Source organism: Phoenix dactylifera, chromosome 9 (assembly GCF_051530095.1).
Source record: "Phoenix dactylifera cultivar Ajwa chromosome 9, Ajwa_hap1_PhDact_Kaust_v1.1, whole genome shotgun sequence".
NCBI classification, from domain to species: domain Eukaryota; kingdom Viridiplantae; phylum Streptophyta; class Magnoliopsida; order Arecales; family Arecaceae; genus Phoenix; species Phoenix dactylifera.
The window spans coordinates 27166869-27180228 of NC_143198.1; the positions used below are offsets into that span (position 1 = coordinate 27166869).

General features: G+C 37.7%; 2 protein-coding genes and 1 long non-coding RNA gene across 3 annotated transcripts; 1 reads left to right on the forward strand and 2 right to left on the reverse strand.

Annotated features, from left to right (window-relative positions):
- Positions 1–1721: 1721 nt before the first annotated feature.
- On the reverse strand, positions 1722–2606 carry LOC148702553 (uncharacterized). Its single transcript, XR_015968949.1, has 2 exons — positions 2466–2606; positions 1722–2366 (listed from the first exon to the last, which is right to left on the reverse strand). It is a non-coding gene; the product is annotated as an uncharacterized LOC148702553 (long non-coding RNA).
- Positions 2607–2613: 7 nt separating this feature from the next.
- On the reverse strand, positions 2614–7258 carry LOC103713235 (cytochrome P450 CYP72A616-like). Its single transcript, XM_008800095.5, has 5 exons — positions 6186–7258; positions 5163–5383; positions 4777–5021; positions 3942–4329; positions 2614–3151 (listed from the first exon to the last, which is right to left on the reverse strand). Exons 1-5 carry the CDS (start codon positions 6685–6687, stop codon positions 2726–2728), a joined length of 1782 nt encoding a protein of 593 aa, XP_008798317.5. The 5' UTR covers positions 6688–7258; the 3' UTR covers positions 2614–2725.
- A 5292-nt stretch (positions 7259–12550) lies between these two features.
- Positions 12551–13240, forward strand: LOC120112525 (uncharacterized). The gene has a single exon (XM_039132092.2). The coding sequence runs from the start codon at positions 12551–12553 to the stop codon at positions 13238–13240; it is 690 nt and encodes a 229-aa protein (XP_038988020.2).
- The last annotated feature ends 120 nt before the right edge of the window (positions 13241–13360 follow it).

The window sequence follows — 13360 nt, forward strand, 5'->3', positions numbered from 1 at the left end:
TGCTGGGCAATGTTAACCGCGGGCGTTGGCACGTGCGTAATCGGTGCCAGAATCCAAAGAAGTTGAATGATGATTTTATATTGAATTCAAATTGATTTTATTTAAATTACTAAATTACTCCACCCTTTATAAAGTTTAATATATTCTGAACATATAATTTAAATATGTTTTGACACCAGTATACTTGGATTTGTGGTATCAAATTCATTGTAGAGTGAATAAAGCAACAAGTAAGATGCCTTCTTTCTTCCTTTTCGTATAAGAAGCTTTTATTTTTTATTTTTTATTTTTTAAAAAAAGAAAGAATGATTTAGAGAAGTCTTTAATGCACAAGAATATGCTGAAGACTTATGTAATGCCGGCTTTGCAACTTACCTTTCAACTTGACTCCTGACCACTATACATTGTACCTAGGGATGTAATCATGCCGAGCCGAGTTGAGTAGCTAAAGGTTTAGACTCGACTCGATTCAAAATACTAGGACTTGAAACTCGTCATCTGCCAGATAGATTCAAAAACTCAGAATGCTTTGAGGACACATCAAGTCAAAGCAGTTGATATTTCACCGCATAAAAATGTAGGAACCCAACATACAGAATAATTTTGTTGGTTTTTTCTAAGAGATATCAGACAGTGTTGGGGGCCTTCAAGTTGAAATAAGATTTCCTTGTCTTTTGTGACTCATCTTAGTTATCTGGAGTGGTTACTGCTCTCTTTATTGAGGAAAGTTGTTCTGTTCTCTTAATCAGTTCTTAGTAATGCATATGAGCTATGTCGGGGAGCTGTATGAAAAGACAACTCAAAACCAAAACTGGTTGAACACTAAGCTGTGATTGGAAGGCAAGCTCTGAGTACCACAAAAATTTCAGAGTTGTGATTGAAAACCGGCTTATTCTGAATATTTTCTTCTATTCATAACTCCAGAGAAATTGGTTCAATGGGCTAAAACTGTTATGCTGAATACTGCAGAACCAAATAGCCTTCTCTGACAAAGAAATACATGCGAGTAATGCTTTCAAACGAACATAATCGGTTAACCACAGATGACCAGCTTTTTTCTGGAGTCGCAGAGCTAAAAATGAGTACCACTTTCATTCAAAAGAGAAAGTGCTATAGCACTCGTGAAATTGTAGATCTCAGGTCGCTTGTTGATATATATTTCTAATTTTGCAGTCGATTAGATAGACAACTAAGGGAACCTAAAACATATACTCACAATGTTAAGCAGTTCAAACCATCACAATTGCGTCTATTTTTTTTCAAAGACTTGAAAAACATCCTCTCTCGTGCGGACCTGTCCAAATGGGAGCATACTGATTGTTCAAGCGAGCAATAATACAAATCCTCTACAATGCCCACTTTGACAATTAGTAAGAAATGGCACCAAAAAGATTTCTTCTAAATTATGAAACCCTGCCTCTGGAACCAATCCTTATCTTGTGAGACTACTTGTTAGAATAACTGGAAGGGGAATCATTTCTTTTGTATTGTCTGTTCCAGATATAAATCAAGAATAATCATAATAATTTATATTTGATAGAAACCATAATAATTTATAATCACTGTTATCTGGATATTCCAAAATCTAGGCTTTTTGCTGTATTTGAATGCTTGGATACCCAGATACTTCATGACACTCCTTGATAGTTCAAATCAGTGAATATAGCAACTTTTGGCACCTATGCCTAGAAGTTCTCAAGTCCAAGCAAAGAATGTATGAATTCCATGAAATCACAAAGCAATTGATCCAACAAATTATACATATATTTGCACGGATACATCCATGCAATATCGGCAGGTCTTGAATCTGTTTTTCTGAAAAATCTCATATCGGATACAACTACACACCTGGACACTTGACACCAGTATAATGTTGTTCATTACCTATGCAACACTAGCGTATAAGCTATACCTAAGAGGATACAATCACCAACAAAGTGACAACAGCATATCATATCAATCAGTTGAATATAGTTATGACGAAAGATTTGGAGATTGGTTGTTTCTGATTACTTGGCCAACTAAGCTTAGAGAACTGAACAGAACCAATCAGTTGGAAGAGCCACACATATGCCAAAGTATACCCATTTTAGGAACAATTCCTATGTACAGTAGATGAGACTATGGCATTTGAGTTTCCACAAAATGTAGTAACAGACACAAGCTTCTCAATCCAGAAGAGAAATGGCTTCCAATGGACCCATATGAAACCAGGCAGTACTGTTTTCCTTCATGGCACAATGGCAGAAACAGAACCACTGGAGGGATGACGCAGTGAGGTAATGGGTTGGGCTTAGACCGGACCTTTTTGTTGAGCACTTGCCTCGCTTTGGAGCATGCCCTAGAAAGATGATCCAGATTCAAATCTGCAGGATGGAATTTTCAGCATGGAATTTTCATCATGTTTTTCAAAATAATAATATCTTCTAATTATTATTTTTTAGAAAAAAGTTAGGCACACATACCATATCTTGTTAAGAAAATGAACGAGTATAAAAAGAACACTGAAGGACAAAGCTCTAGTTACACTGCTCCATAAGGTAGTGCCAGAATCTTTATTTCTAGTCACAAACAATAGAACCAAGATCAACACTTGTGATTTGCCCAAAGAGATAATGGAGGAAGAAAGAAAAAAGAAAAGACTTGAATAGATATATGTTCTCTGCTTACAGAAGGATCATTACATGTTACAGTAGTCATCTGTATTAATGATGAAAATAGGATATCAGACTCTACGTAACCTAATTTGAGCACCATGCTGGGGTTGAAGAGTTATAGCAGCGTATGGAGCATGGACATAGGACGGGGAAAGCTCAAATGAGTAGTGCTGAAGAATCATGCTTAATCCCATCTTAGCTTCCAGCAAAGCAAAACTCTGTCCGATACAAGTCCGAGGACCCCAACCAAATGGAAAAAATGCTAGCTGACCTTTTGATGCCTTTGAAATCCCTTCTGCAAATCTCTCTGGATTGAACTCACTGGCATCTTTGCCCCAGATTTCTGGGTCATGATGAATGAAGATTACAGGCAGTGTGAGTAGCACACCTGCAGGGTAAGTGATATCTCCAAGTTTCATTGTTTTGTATGTTATGCGGTTGAGTAGAATTACAGGCGGGTATAACCTGAGAACCTCATAAAGAATCATTGTCACCTGCCACATGAATTTGATCATTCAGGAAACACTGCACCTTGCTAGATTTCATATAAGAAGCCCTGCTGGATAGATCATAGCACCCAAGATAGGATGTTTTTACTAAGTAGTAGAAAGCAGTTCATATATCACCATGTAAAAATGTGGGAGAAAGTGAAAACCAACATAAAGAATATTTGTGTTGACACAGTGATGAAACATGATTGTTTTACAAAATATTTTAAGTCATGCTTTTTTTGTTGGTGTTTATTATTTCTTCCTGGTGACAAAATAACCTTGTTTACTGTTAGCATATTATCTCAATCGTCTATGTACTTATACTGGAGAATTCTATTAAGAGACTATCCAGAATAGGTTTAGACAACATGCTAAGTTGTGATTGAAGCCTAAGACTAGTCTTATAGCATGTACGGCTGTGAACAATATAAAAAGTTCCACATGTTCTTTAGTACTTCAGTCAATTTAATGCATAGCTTCCATTTGAGTTTCCAAAATACATTTTATATTGTCTTTTTATTATTTTTTAGAAGAAACAATGCTGTGAGCTAAAATTGTTATTCTAGCATAGTATAGAGACAAGCAGCCTCGTTCTCTGACAAAAAGTTATCTACCAGTATCAAACAAAACACAATATGCTTTTAACAAATGATTATATTTTATTTAGAGTTACCATGCTAAGAGCTTTAATATTCACACAAAACTGTAGATCTCATGTCTCTAGTTGCAGAGTTTTTTGGACATTTCCAATCAATTAAATAGACAACAAAGGGAATGTAACACATATACTCACAATCTTTAGGCGGTTCAAGCCATCATAATCTGGTCTGTTTTTCCCAAAGAGTTCTAAAACCTCTTCTCTTGCACGAACCTGCCAGCTTGGATGCATACTCAAGACAATCATTGTCCATGTGAGTAACACGGATGTAGTCTCTTGCCCTGCAAAGTAGAATAGTTTACACTCTTCAATCACCTCTTCGGTGGTCATCCCAGTGTTCTTGGAGTTCCCGTGTTCTTGGAAGTGTTTCAAATTATATTCTATCATCACACCCAATAAGTCATCATTACTAGCTTCACCCAATTTTATAGCCTTCTCTCTCTTCTCAATTATGCCTCTTAGGAGTGCTCGAACCTCTCTATAAATTTCTTTTCTTCTGTTGTTGATTGGGGTAGGCAGAAACCTGTATAAGATGCAGTAGTTGCGAACAACATGAATGAAAGTGTTTACTAACATCATCTTACACATTATTATGTGAAATGATTTCTTAAACTTTGTATAGCGATCATTGTAACTAGTGTTATAAGTACCACCCTGCCATGTAATGGCATACCAACCTGATAGGGTATTAGTACCAATATGGGGCTCAGTATGCAATCCCCACCCTCTGCATACTATTTAAGAGCTGATTCTAACAGTGTACCTTGTATTGGTATGGGGGCACTCTATATCGATAAGCAACGATATAGGGCCTAGTACCGAGACTTGAAATGTTGGTTGCAAGAGCAAGAGATTCTCAAGAATCATTAGAAAATAACACTGCATGTTTGTTTTTCTAATCCAAATAAAAAGATTCAACAGCTATTTTCCTCCTAACTAAACAAAATCAACAGGCTGGAAAACTATGCACCTGTAACCTGGAATATACACAGTCTGAACAGCCTTAATAACAAGCTCGGCTTGCTCTGCTTGAAGTTGGAAAATCCGTCTACCTTCTGCATAGCTGCTACCAAATGCTGTTCGAGAGATCACATCTCCTGTAAAATTCTGGAGCTCAGGCCAAACATCTAATTCATAATATCCCAAAGAACCAATCGATTTCTCCCATCTGCTAACCAATTCACCACAACAAGCAGAGAATGCTGGCAACATGCGCTATAAATCAACAAAGAGAAAATGAATCATTGATAGAGAAACTACATATACAAAAGAAAGGGATATAACCTCATGACATCTGAGATAGAATTCATATGCACTGAAATGATTTTTTAAGTATGAATATTGACCATGAATTACCTTCAACTTCTCCAGATGGAAAGCAGGATTTAGAATCCTCCTATGTTTGGCCCATTGTTCACCTTCATAATCTTGAAGTCCTCTAGCTAACAACTGTCCGAGAGGGTTTAGTTTTGGTTTTGTGAAGTGGCCAAACTTGTTGGACAAAACTTCCCTTACCAACTCTGGATTCATAATAGTTACTCTAGGTACAGGTCCAAGCCAAGTAATGGAGATTTTACCTACATTTCACATCACAAGTGCCTTCAAGTGATTAGGAAACAGCATGACAAATCCAGAGATAGAGACTTTGTTATGATATCTTTAGAAGAAACTGCTGGAACAAAGCCCACCGATGCAAATTGAATTAATCATTACTTACAAATTAGTCGCGAATCTCAAGTGAGAACTTTGAAGAATTCGTAACCATGTATGGTTTTATATTTCTTCCTATGGGTTCAAGGTACATAAACATAAATATCAGGAAGGAAAGATGCAATGATGTCCTAGGAAATAAAAATATCGAGAGCTCTATATGTCAAATGGACCTATATGAATAGGTCTACACCGATCGTTCAAGAAATTAAACGGTATCTTGTCCAAGTCTGGAGAAATAAGTGCCATCAAATCGGCTCTAAAAGATTAAACCCAAACCTTGTTTCCTATGCTTCACTAATTTAAGTACTGACTTAGAAAACAACTTAAAAAAAAAAAAAAGGAATTCTCAGACTGCAATTTCCAATTCTTTTTGTTTACAGAAAGGGAGGACTTCCCACCCGATTTATTGAGACAATGAATAAGGAACCAACAATCATAGCCAACATCATCCACTACAAGAAAGATTCATCATCTACAAACTCATATTAAAATAGTGTAGTGTTGACTAATCGCCAAAAGAAGTAAATGCTATTAAGCAAAGAGATGAAGCATAGGCTCCATTTCGTGCAACACAAAACTGATATAGAAGCTAAAACTGAACAAAAACAGGGGCTAACAACCACCAGGTGTCAAAAAAAAAAAAGAAGAACCCATTAATTATTTTACCGTTTTCCTTGATAGCGCGATGGAAGATGGGAGAGACGCGAGGGATGATGTCGTGAGAGAAAGGCATGGGTTTGGACCGGGCCTCCTTGTTGAGCCGGGCGGTCTCCTTGAGGTCGCCGTGGAGGAAGCGATACCGGCTGCCCCTCAACCCCTGGCCCCGGAGCGCTCTCTCCAGCCTCTTCGGCCTCCACCAAACCCATTCCAACCCTCTCCAAGCCCGCAGCACGAACAACAGACCCACCACTCCCCATCCTATTCTCCACAGAGTCTCAGCTGTTCCTCTCCACATGGCGGCCTCCACCATCGATGCGAGAGAGAGAGAGAGAGAGAGAGAGAGAGAGAGCAATGCTGAGTATATGGATTGGAGGCCAACCTCATTCTGCCATTTATTATACCACAACGGAGCGACTGGAAGGGAAAAAATATCGAATTGTTTGACTAAAATGCGCATGGAAGGGACAAGGGCGATCAGATAAAAAAATCTTTTCAGAATGGCTTGCATCTGAGTGGCGCAATAGATGTCCACGCCAACCGGTAACCAGAAACTTCTAACGTGATATCGTTCACTAAAATATCTATTTTTCAGAAAAAAAAATCATACGATTCCTTTCTTTCAACAACCTTACTGAGTTAAACTTCAACTCATGAAATGCAGCGAATTCCATGCCTGCCTCCATCCATTTGGATAAAACATTGTTTCATGTAGAAGACTTGGAGATTAAGTTCTATAAAATATGTTTGAGCTTATCTTCTTCCATTGTAGTTTTGAATGCTGAGGGAGGCAAGTTGATATTCTATTTGATTGTCAATTTTTTTAAAAATAAATTAAAGATTAGAATAAAACTGAATTATGATGTATCAGAATATGTGTTGATTTAATTGGACATGATTTCAATTGTATGAAATGAGTTGCTAGACCCTATTTATAAATTTTATGGACTTTTTATATGACTGAGAAACAGTTTGGAATGGGTGTTATGTTTGCTCTTTAGTTTGACTATAATTCGAGCCTAGCTAATAAGGTTGATCATCGGCCATGTGTATTCGAACCTAGCTAATAAATTTGGGGCTTCGCTTGTCAAAGCTTATTGCTAGCAAATTTATATGTCTAAAGTATGATAAAAGTGTGTTAAGTTGCAGATAGCTTTTAAAGAGTTTCAGCATAGATTTTCTTAATGAGAGTGCTGTAATATTGATGCAATTTTTCAACAGAGTTTTTTTTTGTTGTTCTTTTTTTTTTTTTTTTTGTTCTTCTTTTTTTTTTTTTGCTTTAAAAAGAAGAGGAAGGGGGGAGGAAGGGACAAGCCCATCTCTGCATAGCAGCCCCCACCCAGCTAGAAGAATATTCGATGCGGGCAGAAATGACCGTGTGTTGGGCACCCCGGCCGGTTTTTTGTTGTTCTCTTTTATTTTCTAGCTTATTAACCTGTTAGGCGCTCATATTATTTGTTAGCACATGATATTGGCATGAGACGCAAGAAGTGTCTTTAATAGACTAAGCAATTCCATATTCTTATGTGTAGATATATAATGTAGTTTCATGGAACATGTGGACGATGCTGGTTTTGAGTATGATAAATCTAAAGCTGGCAGTTGTCAGGGTATTGCAGGGCATATTTCTTTATGCACATGGTGGGCTTCCCTGTGGAGCCTGAAGTATCTAGTACATTAACATGCATTTTGACATCATTGTTGTTGCCAATATCATGTATGTATGTATGTGTTATCATTTCATCTGATATGTTTGAAATTCGTAGCTGATCAATTTTATCTAGATGATGCTTGGATGTTGCGAAGTTTCAGAAGTTACCCAGATAGACTTGTGCATCATCTCTTTTCGGGTAAAAAATGATTTCCGGAAGCTGTTAAGCTTACAATTTCTGAGATTTCTTTTCTTGTATATATGTTTCTGATCTTTTTCTTGCACTTCGTTTTTACTTTGGTTCAACTGTTTATGTGATTGGTCTTGTTTAATTGTTTCGAGCATGATACTCGTTTTGTTTGTAATATGTTGAATGATGAATTGTGTTGTGATGGATGTGTTATTCAGGTGTATGACAACTCTTGGGAGCAAATGCGTTGAATGGTTGTGCTGAATGCAGACTAGTTATCTTCTTTGATGAATGGCTTGCAAATTTACTGGATACTTCTCTGCTTCTGCTCTGCAATGCAGTTTGGTGAGTTTTAGCTGTTGGGAATTAGTGAAAGTAGTCAAGAACTATGAAACTTATGAAAAAGCTCCATAATTGCAAGAGCTGTACATTTGCCTTTGTGACTATATTGAAGCTTTTTCTCCATTACATATATAAATGCACTTGGTTGTTCATATGCTTTATATTTTCTTATGAAGAGATCTTTTCCTTGGCTTTTCTTTTGAAGTACCATATGACCTCATTATAGTCCTGAGATTCAATCTATATGTTATTAGTCTTACCTTTTGTTACATCATTCGTGTGTTATGCTGGAACAGTTCTAATTCAATAAAGGAGATAGCTTGATGATTATATGTAATTGACAACTAATTTCCTTTAGGGCTCTCTAGTGAAGGCTAATTGCTAGTACATGCTGATCGATAGCATGTTTTATATTTAGGAGCTACACTACCAGAAAACAAGCTTATAGTGACAGAAAACTAGTGATGGTCCGTTATCAGTCATTATTTATGATGGATTAGAGACAGATAGAAATTCGGCCATTGTGGTGTGAACTTAGTGACAGACCGGTCACAGAATACGTGGGTAGGATAGGCGCCAAAACTTAGTGACCACTGTAGTGACGGAGTATCTGTCACAAAACTGGTAACCGAAATTGCGACCAGACAGCGACAAATTCAGCTGTCACAAAACTCGTAACCCAAGTGTTTATAAATTTTTAAAAGATTATTTTTGGCAGTGACGGATTATTGATAGAAATTTCCATCACCAAATTTAATTTTTAATTCCAAAAATATTAAAAATATTATTTTTGAGTAATTATAAATTAAAAAAAGGTAAAAAGAGGAAAATTCAAAATGAAACTAAGTGTGCCTGCCGCCCTACCCAAATCCCTTCGATAGCCCAAAAGAGGGAATCCTCGTCACTATACGCGTGTTTTCTGGTAGTGCTAGTCTCTTTCAAATCTTATCATGGGGTTGATTATGGCCCGGTAGCCAAGATCGAGAGAGGGCCAAAAATTACATTTGCTTTTATTGAAAATTTCATAAAAAGAGTTGTCTCTATAATATGCATCTAAAACTAGTTTTTTATACTAATAGATGGGCTTACCATGTTCCATCAATAGCACCTAACCTATGCCGATTTTGGCGGACCGTGCTCCACCCAAGCCCCCCCCCCCCCCCTCCCCTGTATTTGCAGATGAGCTGCAAATAGATTTGGGATAGGCTTTTTTGAATGATGATTTTTTAAATCATTAAATATCTATTGATGGTTGTGGATTTCCTTCCTGGATATTTATTAAATTAGTTCTGTTATAATTTATTATGATATTTGGTACTTATCTGAATATTTTTATTTATATAAATATACATATGTACTTGTTCCAAATAGAAGTGTGGAGGTAATTTGCTGGGTTACTAGCTTACTCTTCCTTTATTGTCTTTTTACCAAATGGTTGAAGGTAGCTCGAATGGGGTTGTGGGCAGAGCATTGAAGGATTAGATTTTAACTGCTTTTTTCTTATTCGACTAAATTTGTATAGAAAATATCGTGAAATTTGGAGACTATTTCTCTTTCTAATTGAATTTAATTTTATTTATGAAATCAATAATCTTGGAATATTCTAGATGCTCTATATTCTACAATTGCCTGCTTTCATACATATCTGTTTGTAAATTTTGAAATTTAGTCAAGCCTTGCATGTGCTATGGCCAAACCCTATGAGATATCCGACCGTCTGTCACATGTCCTTCTCAAGCTAATGGGTTGGGGCATGGCATGGTTCAAATTAAGAAAATTTCCATTTCCTATTAGCTTATGAATTATGTTTCTTTAGATATAGATTGCTCGAGTCCTAATTATCATATTAGTGGGTCATTGAAATTATATACAACTATTGGGTGATCTGTAAGTGAAAATAACAAAGGAAGCAAGCAAATTTCAATCAGATAGGCTGAGATATTCCAAAAAACAAGTCACTGATTCAAATCTTAATAGATTGGAGATCTATCGGATAATTCAAAATGAATTAGTTTTGAGCATCGATAATGTATTTGAGACAATGAACTTGGGGGCATATTAGATGCCAGATTTATTAAGTCAGAGAATCTAAAAGTAGAGTCGCAAGATCCTTTGATTGAACTAACTCTTGTGACTAAGTAACATATATTAGTAGTTGATTGGATGCTAAGTTCAAAGAAGCATTTATAAAGATACTACATATATATGTATAAAGATTGTTTTGCTTGAGATTGTGATGAGATACTTGGGTTAGATTGAAAATTAGTCTTACATAGGTTACCTATCAAGAGGGTTTAGCCCCTATTAGCAACCTCCAATTGGAGGATGTCTAATGAGGTAATCTTAAAAGTAAAAGAAAGAAAAGAAACTAAAAGATTACTTAAGGCAGGACTCTCCTAATATATAGAATGGTTGTCCAATACAATCTCTATGGTGAAGAAAAATGGGAAGCTCAAGGTTTGTATAGATTTCAGAAACATGAATACAACCATTCAAGGGATAAATATCTAGTGCTAATAGCAGAGCTCCATAAGAAGACATCCATAAGCGAGCAATTAAATGTCCTAGTGCCATTAGGACTTATGAATGTGTTGTAAATTGTAATGCCATTGAATCTGAAAAATGTTGGCGCCGCTTATCAAAGGGCAACGAATATAATTTTCTAACATGATTAGTTGATTCATGAAAATTTATATCGATGACACGATGGGCAAATTAGGAACTAAAAATGATTACTTAGTCAACATGGAAGTGTCTTTTTAGAGAATCAAACATCATTAGTAAAAATGAATCCCTTAAAATGCACATTCGATGTTTCGATCAGAAATTCCTAGGATTTTTAGTGCACAAAAGGGACATTGAGATCGGCAAGAGTAAGACTAGGGCCATTGTGACTGCAATACCTTCTAAAAACAAAGAAGAGTCCTACAAATTTCTTGGCCAAGCTCATTTCTCAAAGAGATTTATGTCTAATGTAGCTGGGAAAATGTAACAATTCTTTTGTTTACTCGAATTGAAGGAGAGTGATTAGTTTATTTGGGGAGAAGAACAACAAAAAGCATCCAACCTTATAAAGGTTTGCTTAACTAATCCACCTGCTCTAATTCTACCAAAACAAGATAAGCCACTCAAGATTTAAGTTTCTACTATCAAAGCTATGATTGGAAGTCCTGGCACAAGATAATGATAGAAGGAAAAGAACGAGTGGTTTATTATCTAATTAAAATTTTGAATACTAGGATCCAAGAGGCTGCAGACTGGGTGGCCTTGTATGTGGCCAATCACTCCAGAAGTGCCTTATAGGTTGGGGTAAGGGAGCTGCCTAAAGCACTCCGAGATGTGTTGTTTTTCGATCTGTTTAGATGTGTTCGTACAATTTGTATGACCATCCTGCTTTAGCAAAAAAAAAAAAAAAAAAAAAAGAATACTGCTGATTCCAAAAACACTATGATTGAATGAATACTATTGAATGTTGATATTAACATCAATATTTTCAGTAAATAATTTACTGGCTTATAGGAAGAATTACAGAAAGTGTGATGGTCAGTGCAACGGTTTTCACTCCGAGAGAGATCTCTCAAATTCAATGTGCAACGATTTTCCACTTGCTAATTTCCTTTTTGTATAAAAAAATAGCTTTTATTGTGCTTGTTCTTTATTTAGCTTGCTTGATTCGAGTTAGACGAGGCATGGGTTTGCTATTTCCTACCCCAATTAGACTTGGATCTTATCTAAAGTCCAAACTCCAGGTTAGTTGGTTTCTTGTACTTCCTCCCTGATTTACTTTTATCCCAGCTAGCATTGCAACCGTCCGATGAGAATTTGGATCAAGTAAGCTGAGTGGAGTCCTACTCCGAGTACGGTTAGGATTATTAGAACGAACTCTTTCTGAGACCGAGACTGGACCGTCCGATCAGCCTCGGTCCAATCAGAACCATTCATTTACCTTCCGGAGAACTTGCGGCTTGCCGTTGAGGATAGAAATCCACGGTACGCTCGAAGAGCCGCGTCCCATTCGGATTAGGATTCGGTAAAATAGAAGCCGCAGCGCCTCTATTTATAATCCAGGGGAAACTCCTCTTCCCTCCCACGGAAAGCTTGGTTACTCGACTGCATCACCGGAAGAGACGAGGAGGAGTAGTGAGAGAGAAAAGCAATAGCGATCGACTCTCCCAAACGACGATCTTGGCCATGGCGTTATATTTCGGCGACACTACTACGTACGTCAGTGCTTTGCTCAAGGGGAGAAATTTGGGAGCGTCAGCAAGGCCACTGGCCCCTGTGGAAGTCCACCTTCACGTCTACGAGTACATCGATGGAGGTCAAAGGTTGGCCTGCCGGCCCGAGTTCACTGATTTTTCCATGTATCTCGGCCACTTGGTGGATCTACGAGATCTTCGTCACATGATTCCTGAAATCCTTTTCCATACTTTCTACAACGATCTGGACACTCGGCGGTTCTGGGAGGAGAAGCTCATCGACTACGCTGCCGACGTAGGCCTAATCGCTTTCAATTTTGGCGTCCAAGAGCTGGAGCTAACCGTTGAGATACATATCCGCAACCTGGCTCGGCGGCTGCTCGAGGTGGAGCAGGAGATGGTTGAGCTGGCGATAAATGCTTCTGATGAAGAAATTGGACGTGGGGACTTTGGTGGCACGCCGGCGTCGGAGGCATCGATCAGGGAGCTGGAGGTGGTGAAGTACGATGGTGTTGGAGGTGAGTTTGAAGACAACGGGTGCTCGATTTGCTTGGAGGAGTTTGAGCTCCAGATGGAAGTGACGCGAATGCCTTGCAAGCATGTCTTCCATGGTGGCTGCCTCACCCAGTGGCTCGAGAAAAGTCATCTTTGCCCTCTCTGCCGTCAGGAGATACCCATCTAGTGCGAGCGTAGTTGGAAGGAGCTGATCTAAATTCTTTGTCGTCTATTGTTTTATTCGAAGGATTAGAGGTTTTGTGTGCTAGATATGGCTGGGCTTGGATTTCGATTACACGGTAGCTTT

Coding starts and splice junctions, on each gene's coding strand:
- LOC103713235 (XM_008800095.5), bottom strand. CDS start 6,687: ATGCAAGCCATTCTGAAAAGATTTTTTTATCTGATCGCCCTTGTCCCT. Junction 5,022..5,162: donor TCCATCTGGAGAAGTTGAAG/GTAATTCATGGT, acceptor GTTGATTTATAG/CGCATGTTGCCAGCATTCTC. Junction 3,152..3,941: donor GCTTGAACCGCCTAAAGATT/GTGAGTATATGT, acceptor TTCATGTGGCAG/GTGACAATGATTCTTTATGA.
- LOC120112525 (XM_039132092.2), top strand. CDS start 12,551: ATGGCGTTATATTTCGGCGACACTACTACGTACGTCAGTGCTTTGCTC.